Source organism: Sinocyclocheilus anshuiensis, unplaced genomic scaffold (assembly GCF_001515605.1).
Source record: "Sinocyclocheilus anshuiensis isolate Anshui unplaced genomic scaffold, SAMN03320099.WGS_v1.1 scaffold690, whole genome shotgun sequence".
Taxonomy (NCBI): Eukaryota; Metazoa; Chordata; class Actinopteri; order Cypriniformes; family Cyprinidae; genus Sinocyclocheilus; species Sinocyclocheilus anshuiensis.
Genome location: NW_015547715.1, coordinates 756,192 through 768,904, shown reverse-complemented (window position 1 = coordinate 768,904; position 12,713 = coordinate 756,192). Strand labels below are relative to the sequence as shown.

General features: G+C 33.5%; 1 protein-coding gene across 1 annotated transcript in view; it reads right to left on the bottom strand.

Moving 5' to 3' along the window:
• The window catches only part of LOC107704161 (tetratricopeptide repeat protein 28-like), a 289,547-nt gene that overhangs the window by 89,739 nt on the left and 187,095 nt on the right, over positions 1-12,713 (bottom strand). Inside the window, 1 exon segment of the mRNA XM_016507027.1 lies at positions 7,965-8,095. Coding sequence (XP_016362513.1) covers positions 7,965-8,095 — 131 coding nt within the window.

Below are 12,713 nucleotides of genomic sequence, written 5' to 3'. Positions count from 1 at the left end.
ACACAGAGAGAGAACAGGGCCCATGAGAGCATCACAGATCTCTGCTTCGCCTGAGGTGAGTTTTCCTCCATAACCTGAGGAAGCCTGCCTGAGGCGAATCTACAGCATCACAGCTACTAATGACCTTTAAAACACACACACGTCTCTGAGTAAACAGACTTTAAAAAGTCTATATTGTGCAATCAAATCTAAATGGCAGGTGCTTTAGTCAAAGGTTGTGACAGGAAGAGGAAATAGGATGGAGCAATTTCCCGATCCCTCTTCATCTTCCTGGAATCTTCTTAATCTCTCAATAACACTCAAAAGTCATTATGGGACTCAATATCTGATCCGGATCACAATTCAGCAGCAACAGACATAATAAAACCTCAATATCCTTCACACACACACACACACACACACACACACACACACACACCAATGGCTCCTTTACCAGCCACAAAAAATATATTTTATCGTATTATATTGTACAAAATTTCCAAAAAACAACAATCATTTTGCACTTTGCACCTCAAATATTCATATTTGTGGTCAGGAAACAAGGAGATTCAATTTGTCTTATTTTGTTCTTACTACTTACAACAATAAAAGAAAAACTGATTAAGCTCAGATTTTTGTTCTTGCAGAGTGATTTATAGTGTCTTTTCTGTGGCACTACTGAAACCAAATAAAATTACAAATACATTTCCTAAAAGGCTTCCCAAATATTATTTGGCTCAAACTTAAACTATTCGTTGAGGCAGATGACGACACGTCAGGTCGCTTAAACAGAGCAATGTTTTGAAAACGCCACAGAGCCACAATGTTTACACTCTTCAGGAACGTAAAACTACCAAAAGTCAAAACGCTATGCTGTTCATAACCCTTTAACTTCATGTTTAGGATATTTAACAAACAAAAAAAGACCAGGAATGTGCATTTATATAAATAGTGTGCATTTAATTTCATATTGACTAGCATTGAAAACATCACATAATTCATCTGTAACGACAATAAAAGAAAAACCTGGGCAACAGTCAGACTATAGTCCTTACATAAACCATGCATAAGATTTCAGATCACTGACACGCTTGGATCAGAACAAAAACTAAACTGAGCTAAAAATGACAATATTGTTCTGTGTACAGCTGCTTTACAGCTAAAACTGCATTAGTTTCAAAACTGAAGGACTTTGCAACATTAAACGAATAGTTCACCCAAAAATGAACATTTGTTGAAAATATACTCAACGTCAGGCCATCCAAGATGCAGATAAGTTTGTTTCTTCATCAGAACAGATTGAACCGCTTTTTTTCAGCTGTTTGGACTCTCATTCTGACGGCACCATTCACTGCAGAGGATCCACTGGTGAGCAAGTGATGTAATGCTACATTTCTCCAAATCTGTTCTGATGAAGAAACAAACTCATCTGAATCTTGGATGGCCTGAGGGTGAGTACATTTTCAGCTAATTTTAATTTTTAAGTGAACTATTACTTTAATACTGTTCTGTATTGAATAAAGTTCTTTAAAATAATTGTGACTTGACTCGAATACTGAGTGCCACACACACACACACACACACACACACACACACACACGTGTCATCAGCGAGAGCGTCTGCTATTTATCCCTACCTGTGAGGAAGATGGAAATTCTCAAATGGTCCCAAATGGAGCATGTCCTCTCTGCATTGGCTTTAATTAAGCGGCTGACAGTGACTGCGTCTCACAATTACAGACAGGCAGACAGTGCAGCTCTGTGTTCTCCACGCACAAAGAAGCCCAGGACCCGTCGCATAATGAATGCATTTTAACAAGATGAAACCAAACCAATTACAACTGCTGTCATATTCTGAAGTGCTCTGCTTAATGAATATAAGAACAATATGTTACCTAAAAGAGATTAAACCGCCGGCCCGCGCTACGCTCACTTGAACTGCTAGCAAGTAACAATTGCAGAGTGTTTCAAACATCATGAAAGTAGACGGTATGTGTGTGTGGAAGAGAAAGAGAGAAAGAAAGATTCAAAATGAGAAGAAGGATGGAGAAAATGTGAAAAAAGACATCAGCTTTGTTTGGAACAGAATGCATGCATACTGTGCAGTATATACTCAATACTGTCTGCTATTTGTTCATAAATGAATACTTTTATTCAGCAAGGATGCATTAAATTTATCAAAAGTGACAGTAAAGGCATCTATCATGTTACTAAATATTTTTTATTTTAAATAAATTCTGTTCAACTTTCAATTCCTCAAAGAATGCTGGAAAAATGTACCACTGTGTTTAACGTTGATAATAATCAGAAATGTTCTTGAGCAGCAAATCAGCATATTAAGAATGATTTCTGAAGGATCATGTGACACTGAAGACTGGAGTAATGATGCTGAAAATTCAGCTTTGATCACAGAAATAAATGACATTTTACAATATATTCAGATAGAAAACACTTATTTTAAATTGTAATAATATTTCACAATGATATTGTTTTTACTGTATTTTTGATCAAATAAATGCAGCCTGGGAGGGCAAAAACATCAAAGCTTAGCCCAAAACTTTGAACAGTAGTGTATATATAATTACTTACATATTAAAAAATATACCATTAGCAGTACAAATACTGAATACTGTATGTTATTTGTTTAAACAGAAAGTAGTATGCTAAAATATTGTCACATGACTTCATGACATTGTCATATCAGAAACAAAAATATTTATTTTGCATTTTTGACCCAATTTCATGTAAAATGTCCTTTTGTCAGTATGATCAAATAATGTAAAGGAGAAAAAAACTAGTTCATTCTTCACAATAGAAATGAAGGTGAAGTTGAGTGCATTGCATTGTTGGATACAGTTTTCCACGCAGTGTGCTTTTAAACAATATAAATATATTTATTCAATACATTTTGTAAATAAACTGTGCACAGTGCCATTCCAAAAATACCCCAAAATGTATTTCTCCTCTTTTTCTGTGTGTGTCTGAGAAGAAAAAGAGCTGGGTTTGAATTATATTCTGTGCACTTTTATATTTACTTTAAATCTTGACACAACAGAGATGAATCATTGAGTAGAACATGAGTTCTGTCATTAATCATAATGTCTTACCAGCTGCTCTCTGAATCTACTGTTTTAATGTGCGACACGTGTTTGTGCTGCGCGCTGCATTCAGCGTTTACACAATAAATCCAGCACTGATTTCATATGCAGCAAGTCTAGGATGAAATATTATTACAATTTAAAACGGCTGTTTTCTATATGAATATATTTTAAAAAGTCATTTATTTCTGTTTTTTTTTTTATGTTTTTGCCCACCCAGGCTGCTTTATTTGATTAAAAAATAAAGTAAAAACAGTAAAATTGTGAAATATTATTATAATTTAAAATAACTGTTTTCTATGTGAATATCTGTTAAAATGTAATTTATTCCAGTGCTGCAAAGCTGAATTTTCAGCATCATTACTCCAGTCTTCAGTGTCACATGATCCTTCAGAAATCATTCTAATATGCTGATTTACTGCTCAAGAAACATTTCTGATTATTATCAATGTTGAAAACAGCTGTGCTGCTTCATTAGTCCACTGTTAGACTACTGCAAACTGAAAAAAGATTTCCTGAGGCAAGGCGAGAAAAAATGTATCTATGTAATATCATGAGCTCATTGGTTTGGATTCCAGGGTAATGGAGCGAACACTTGGGGAATGTTTCTCTAGCAGTCTCTCACATACACTGATATACCTTCACTTTCAGCAGCTCTATTCATTCCTAATGCTTTACTGATATAGATTATAAGCCTCTGAAAGTCCTCCGTCTATATTAACGACTGAATTTAACACTCTTCTGTTGCTTTTAATGATGCACTGATGTTTTTCACTCAATACTGACACAGAGACACTCCACGTACTAATGGGAATATTAGGATAGAATAAAAGCTGTAGCACAAATGCTCCACACCAAATGTCCTTCAACATTTTCCTTTCAAAAAACATCTCAGACCTTGATATAGAGTGTTAATGTGAGAAACAAGAAAATTATAGTGAATGTAATATCACTAGGGATGCACGGGCCCGATAGTGAGCTCCTGTACTCGTACTCGTACTCGTTAAAATGCCCCGATACCAAACGCCGATACCACACAGCATGCGATAAGTGCCGTATTCAGACAAAGAAACACCGGAAGGATATACAGTCAAACCAAAAATTATTCAGAGACCAGATATAATTTTTGATATTTTTTTTACTAGTGGGTGCAGGACACTATAGTTAATTTATGTAAGTGAGGATAGCAAAATAAAATAAACTGTGACAAATTATACCCAAAATTCTTCATACAGTGGACTACCAGTAAAACTGATACAAATTTGGGACCTAAAATTATTCAGACCGAGTTTGGGAAAAAACTGAAGTTGAGGTTTGCATGAAGCTGGATGACAGCATGCCCAGGAGACTACAGGCTGTCATTAAGGCTAAGGGCTGCCCGACTAAGTATTGATAGTTGTGTAAATACTGTCATACTAACAGCTGTCTGAATTATTTTTGGTTGATTGTAATCCATTACATACTTTTCTATCAAAGTTATCTGACATTATCAAGCTGAGTTTGTTCTGAATATATGAATATTTGCATATTCATAATACTTTTATAATTATTTTATTAATTTAATGTATTATTATTAATAGTAAAAAATATACATTTAAAAATATTTAATATATATAAATACAAAGCATGTATATACTAACTTTAGAATTTAAAAATATTATTTAGAATTTAATATAATTATTTCAAATTAATAATAATCATTAGTTATATACATTTTGTTTAGATAGATAGATAGATAGATAGATAGATCATTTTGAGTTGTGATGTGTTCTAAGACAGAATGATCTTGAAAGCCTGGATGAGATTAGGTAGGGTTTGTGTGTGGATGTTCTGATTAGTTGGGATCTGGAGTAATTAGTGTGATGGGTCATGAGTGTTTACTGCAGTACAGATCAAACCATTAGACAACAGATTTAAGAGGGGGAGCCAGAACGTCTTCTACCAAATCCATCACCGCTGACTCACACACACACACACACACTTACAGCAGATGATCCATCACAACACATTTCCTACATGCACGCATGCTCAAACACACTGCAATATGGCAGCAGACACACATCTGCTGTACCTGTTCATACTTCAGTTCCCTGAAGCTCATGAGATGACCTGAGAGACACAACACACACACATCCCACGGATCTAACCACAAACTGCTCAAGCGTGCGACCGTATGGCCATTATATGAAAATGCTTTGTTTGGAACTAATCTAACACTCCTCAAAGATGCTAATTATAAATATTTAGACATATTGAGAGCATGCTGTACATTTAACTTTTAATATCAAACATCAGAATATTGTGCAATTAAATCAGATCAAGCTTGATATAAACATGTCAGCGGTTTAACTAACTTGAACTGACCTGCTCCGTTCATGCTAATACCCGTTATAACGCTCGTCTGCATTGTTGTGAGGATACAACAGTATTTGTGTTGCATTACAAATCACAGGTAAAGTTCAAAACGCATCCATGCATTAAAATCAACACGGTTCCCACAGTCCTGAAAAACCTGGGAATATCAGGGAAATTGTGACACCCATTCATGGAAAAGTCACAGAGGTTAAGAAAATCTTTAAGGTCACGGAAATGTCATCAAAATCACCTTTAGTCAATTCAAATTTCACAAGATATATTCAGTATTTCTTCAGGTAAAAATTCATGAATAACTAGAAAAGTCATGAAAAATCATGGAACGTCACTGGTCAAAAAAGATGGAGACAAGTTTGGGCCGGAGAAGCATTTGCATTTGCACAGAGATATGAAATCATCATTGAGAATAAAGGAAACTACTAACTAACTAACTAAATAAAACTAAACGTATATATAGCATAATGAAAATTAAGTCTATTTTTAGGACCATTAATATTTTTTCAACATTATTTTTATGACAATTGAGCACACTTTTTTTATCCCAATTTGCAGTACTGTAATACAAAAGAAAATTAAAAAAAATCAGTTTCTACTGAAATAAGAGAAAATTGTTTAAATTATACAATGTTTTCATTTATTTGTGTTATTTAATATATAATTATGCACAATTTCCTCCAAATAAACTGCTGTAATTTAATTTAAAAAATATGATTCTTTTTACTGTAATGCGAAAGAAAATTGTATTCTATTTATTTCTATTATTTTACTCATATAATTTATTTGTGTTATTATTCACTATTGACTTTTATAAAAAACATATTTTTTATAAATTAATTAAGTTAATTAATAAAAAAATTAAATTAGAATCATTATTGTGACTAATGTAAATGACAAATGTATTATTATTATTATTATACATATTATTACATATTAATATTAATCAGTAATATCCTAACCTACTTTTCACAACCCAATCAAATTCCGATGGATAAAATCCAGTCCTACATTATTTTGCACTAAATATTCCAAAGTCACATAACACTGCTGAGCGTGTTGCAAACACCATTTCTGCTTTTAATGGCTGCAGAATCACGGTCAGGTCCACGGCTGGAGTGAGTCATGAAGAGAGGAGGAAGAGGAACAGATGTGAGGACGCAGTGCTTTATTTCTGTGCACAGAGCAAACACACGGACACAATCTGGACACACAAAAGAAGAGTCTATCATTTTCCTCATCCACTACATTTCATAGAGCCATATGAATCAGATGATGATGAGAAGAGCCGGCGGATGAGGCATGAGCTGATAAGAGCTCAGCCAGCATGTGCATCTCACCAAACCTGACAAGAATATCACTGGCTCATATTTCATTTTAAGATAAAAAGAAAAAAATATGTATGGCATAAAGAAAATGAAGTCTATTTTTAGGACCATTACTATTTTTGCATTAGTTTCATCTTAATTGAGCTGATTTTAATCACAATTTGCATTAATGTAATATTAAAATAATAAAAAAATATTTATTTTTATTATTTAACATTACTATTATTTCCCCCAAAAATTTTAATTCCCAAAAAATATAATTATTTTTACTGTAATGGTAATTGTATTATATTTTATTTAATTATATTTTTCTTCATTTTCTGAATTGTTTTAGAATTTGTTTTTAATATTCATTATTAAATTTTACAAATTATTGCAATGAGATCATCATCACCGAGAATAATTGATATTAAAACTCTTTATATATATATATGTATATATATCAAAAGTTCCAGATTCATTGTAATGGGGGAATGCGATAAAAATAAAGTTAAAAAACATTGTAATTTAAAAAAAAAAAAATATATATTATTCTTTTTTTTAAATGACTCTTTTTTTTTATTTATTTGTATTATGTAACATCTATATTTTACTGATTTTTTATATTTTAATATATTATATTATTCTTCATATTAAATAATTTATTTTTAATAAATTATGAAATTTTAAAACTTTAAAACATCCAGATTCATTGTTTTGGGGGAAATGTGCTTAAATGTCATACAAATGAAATTAAAAGCAACCAGTTAAATTAAATGTAACAATGCATGCATGTATGTATGTATGTATAAATAAATAAATAAATAAATAAATGTTCTAAAATTAAGCTTCATTGTCTTTTCGCAAAATATTTTACTTAATTTAAATATTATTCCATTTTTTCTTTTGATTTTAGAAGTATGACCCAGACACATTTTCATGAGGTTAACCCAGGTCGGACATTTGGGGGTGTTTTCTCAACAGTGCATCAGAACGGATAGACGGCGAGCTGAAAGGAGACAGAACAGAGACGCCGAGAGTCCACAAACGTGACAGAGACTGGTGAGTCTGCCCTGCAGCTCTGACTCAAACATTTGTCACTTCGCAACATGAGTCCTGCGCCTCTGATAAAGCAATCCCGCACACTTTATTTCTGTTTGAGGTGAAGATACGGCAACACACACACATGCGCGGGTCGGTTAGTTGGCGATTACCTCTCTGTCCTTGAGTTTCATGGCCAGGACGAGCTGGTGTCTGTGGTTGCTCAGTGCCTCGCGGTAATTCCCCTTGGAGAAGAAGGCCGACCCCAGGTTCCCGTGAGCGCGACATTCGCCTGTCTGGTCACCTGAAGGAAACCAGATCTGGGTTAGAAGGTTTCCAAACACACACCAACATGAATCTGAAGAACATGTGTTCACAGCCTTCAGGAATTGCAGGAACATCATCTTAAGGACTGTTTCTAACTGGTCAAAGTTGGTTCAGTCTGCTTTACCAGCTGATGGAGGTCAACCTAAACTGGCACACCACCTTAGACTAGCAAGAAACCAGATACTGAGTTCCAAAAACCAGCTAGTGCACTGTAAAAATTAGTACGAAATTGTTCAAAGTGGTAAATAAAGCAAAGATCATTAGAGAACATTTTACAAGATTATTTCAGTCTTTCTACTTTGAATTATTTGTGAAATTTACTATCAATTTATGCATAAAAAATTGTTTCAAAGTACAGTCTACATCTTTTTTCTTTTTCAGTTTATGACCTGTTTATTCATTATTAAATATTATTACAAATTTCTGCCTAATTGTCCAAAAACAAATAAATAAATGTAAAAGAAAAACAAATAAATTAAGCAATTAAATGAACAGAATCAATCAATCAATTCATAAATATATATATATTTATGAATTGATTGATTGTCAAATTTTTGTGGTTTACACAGAGACAATAACGCTATAGTTTTCAAAAACGTGCACTCTGAAACCTGTTTTCCAAAATTTGCATTTTCAGGTTCCCAAAACGTGTTGTGTAAATAAACTTCCAAAATGCATAAAAAAAGTTTTCTGTTTTTAGTTAAAAACAGCATAGTGTAAATACATCTAAATATATTTATATTTTTTTTTTTTTTTTTTCTGACAAAATTAGACTGTTCCTGTTGGTAAATTGGCCAAAATTAGACCATTTCTGGCCAAATCTGATATAAGTATTTAATTTTATTTTATTTTTTTATTCATTTTAATTAATTAATTAATTTTTTTTTTAATAAAACTACAAAACTAAACTGGGATTTAAAAAAAAAAAGTTTTTGTTCATAAATCAATTATGGGTATAAAACTCTGAACTAGAGGCTATAGGGAAAAAAATGTTCACTAAAATTCAGACACATATCATAAAATACTACAGTATATGAATTTTAGGCACAGCTACAGTCAGTCCTTATTAAAAACACAGTACGTATCTGTGGACCTAAAAAAAAAAAAAATTTTTTTTTAAAAAACAAAAAAAATTTGACCGTTTTTTTTTTTTTTTTGCTAATCTGACAAGATTAAACATTTCTGACCAAGCTGGACAAAACTGGCCTCTTTTTCCACCCCCCTAAATCTGACAAATTTAGACAGTTTATGTTGGTAAATCGGCCAAAATTAGATAGTTACTGACCAAATGTGATATAACTTGTTTTTTTTTGTGAAATGTGACAAAATTGATTCTGTTGGTAAATTGGACAAAATTACACAGATTTAGACAAAATCTGGCACACAACTAGACCAACTTTATTTGCATACATACAGTATACTCACAGGCGATATATACTATGTACAACAAATCTCAACTGCTTGCATTGTCACATTATGTATATTATTGTCCAACTCTAATCTGCTGAATGCAACTATAAGGCATGAAGATATTAAGATATTCTAAAGATCAATATCATGATTTTCTGTGAAGCTGCTTTGAAACAATGAGCATTGTGAAGAGTTCTATATAAATCAATGTGACTCGACTCATCAGTGGATGAACAAGATTGCACAGCGATGACATCATGGCAGTCACGCTTCGAGCGTCGCAGCACCTGCAACATCTGCAGCTGTTCTTATCAGACCTTCATCCTGTGTGTGAGTGCAATCAGCCGCTCTGACAAGAGAAAAGACCCGAGCCGAGCTGAGCGAGACGTCAGCTGTGTACTAATGTGTTAAAAGTGCGAGCTGAACCTCAAACACAAACATTCAGAGTTCAGGTGCGTCATCGCATGTGAGACAGACAGGGTGAGAAACAGTCAACTCTACAATGCTTTCATGCCTTAAAGTCGAGCTGTAAACCTCTGACATTCAGGAGCCGCGAGGAGAATGTTTATGATCTCAGCGTTAGATGTATGTATATTTACACTGTACGGTGGCCGAGAAGTGCAGAACAAATCACAATTCTGAAAGAATTCTATTGGATAGTGTGATATTGTGTAATGCATATTGTTCATTTGGAATTACAGAACCGTTATCCACCTTTTTCCTACGCCCCATGACGCTGCGCAAATTATAGGAGTAAAATATGGTGGCCGAGAAGTGCAAAACAAATCGCAATTCTGAAAACAAAATAACAAATTACAAACGCGAATGCAAGTCTAAAAAACTAAATAACAATTCAGAAAGCACAACAACAATTCAGAAAACATTATAACAAGTCAGAAAACACAATGACAAATTCGAAAACAAAATAACAAGTCAGAAAACACAACGACAAATCTGAAAGCAAATTAACAAGTCAGAAAACACAACGACAATTCAGACAAACCGGAAAAGGTAGGTATAGTTTGAGATAGTGCCATTGGTTTGGGATTACTCACCGCTGATTGGACGAGACATCTGTCAATCAACGTATACAGGGAGAACCAGCCGAAGAACAGCAGAGTCGTGGTAGAAAGTTCGGAGATGGTATTAAAGTAGCTCAGTTTAAATGTATTGTATGAATTGCCCTTACGCTGGAATAAAAAATACGGAGTGTATATTTACATTTAGTTAAAAGTGACTGTAGAATATCAGCTCCAGTGGCGCAGATGGATAAGTGCTTGCCCTTGGCTTTTTGACGCGATCGACCCGGGTTCGATCCCGCCTTTTGCCGAACTTTTTTTTCCTCCCTTTTCCAAATCTCGTATCACATCGTAAAGGCATTTATTTTCAATAAAAATTAAGGAAATAATCCAAAAGTTGAAAATAAAGTATCGGGTAGGGTTAGGGTAGGTGTAGGGAGGGCTTTATTGTACCAATAAGGTGGCATCCATTTAATAATTAAAATTAAAATTATAATTTACACTCGATACGTTATTATTGCATACTGTTTTATAATGTACTACAATACTGAAGTGCAGATAATTGCCACTATTTGCAACAAGTAGTATACTTGATCGTAGAAATCCTGCTATTTTAACATAGTGTAAATAGGTATTTGCACTTAGTGTAAATAGCATATTGCTAAAAATACTGCCATTTTCACTTAGTGTAAATAGAATCCATTGCTAATACGAGATTTGAAAAGGGAGGAAAAAAAAGCTCGGCAAAAGGCGGGAGATTTGAAAAGGGAAGAAAAAAAAGCTCGGCAAAAGGCGGGATCGAACCCGGGTCGATCACGTCAAAAAGCCAAGGGCAAGCGCTTATCCATCTGCGCCACTGGAGCTGATGTTCTACAGCCACTTTTAACTAAATGTAAATATACACTCCGTATTTTTTATTCCAGAGTAAGGGCAATTCATACAATACATTTAAACTGAGCTACTTTAATACCATCTCCGAACTTTCTACCACGACTCTGCTGTTCTTCGGCTGGTTCTCCCTGTATACGTTGATTGACAGATGTCTCGTCCAATCAGCGGTGAGTAATCCCAAACCAATGGCGCTGTCTCAAACTATACCTACCTTTTCTGGTTTGTCTGAATTGTCGTTGTGTTTTCTGACTTGTTAATTTGTTTTCGGATTTGTCGTTGTGTTTTCTGACTTGTTATTTTGTTTTCGAATTTGTCATTGTGTTTTCTGACTTGTTATAATGTTTTCTGAATTGTTTTTGTGTTTTCTGAATTGTTATTTGGTTTTTTAGACTTGCATTTGCGTTTGTAATTTGTTCTTTTGTTTTCAGAATTGTGATTTGTTCTGCACTTCTCGGCCACCGTAACACTGCGCCGAAAACACAAAAACGAATCGAGTGGCATTTTAGGCAAAAGTTGCAGCGGCTTTTAATTAAAAAAGTCCCATGAAGCCTAATTACTGAGAGACCTTATCAGCGTGTGCTCGGTTGGGTCAAAATAATTAACTTTGTGAGAAGGTACCGAGGCCTTTCGTGCACAAGGTCACCTGGACGTCCATCACTGTACGTTCTCGGAACAGACCACAGAAGTACATTGATTTCTCAAGAACAGAACGTGATCACAGGAATATGCAAAATGAGTCCAATTAAAAACGTTTCAAAGGAACAGTTAACCACAAAATCATAATTTACTCATCGTACAACCGGTATGACTTTTTTCGTGGAACACAAAAGAAGAAATGTTAAAGTTTGTGAAGCAAAAGTGAGGTAGATCTTAAAGGGACAGTAGCAAAAACAGCCTGTTTAACTCTGAAGGTCGTAGTCAGTGTTATTATTGTTAACTAAAACGATTAAAAATTGTTAACTGAAATAAAGATGAAATACAATATCCTTTTTTAAATTGTATATTGTTTTATAAGTTTTACAATTTTAATAGTATTCATATTACTAAAATATAAATATTAGATTAAACATGAAAATATATACTATTAAAATTGTTAATAGATGTTAATTGAAATAGATGAAACGCAATATATTTAAAAATGTAATATTTTACATTTTTTTCATTTTATATTGTTTTATACATTTTAAAATTGTAAAATGTAAATATTAGATTAAATATTAAAAATATAAACTATTAGAAATATTTTTGTGATAAATTTATTATAAATTTGAACAT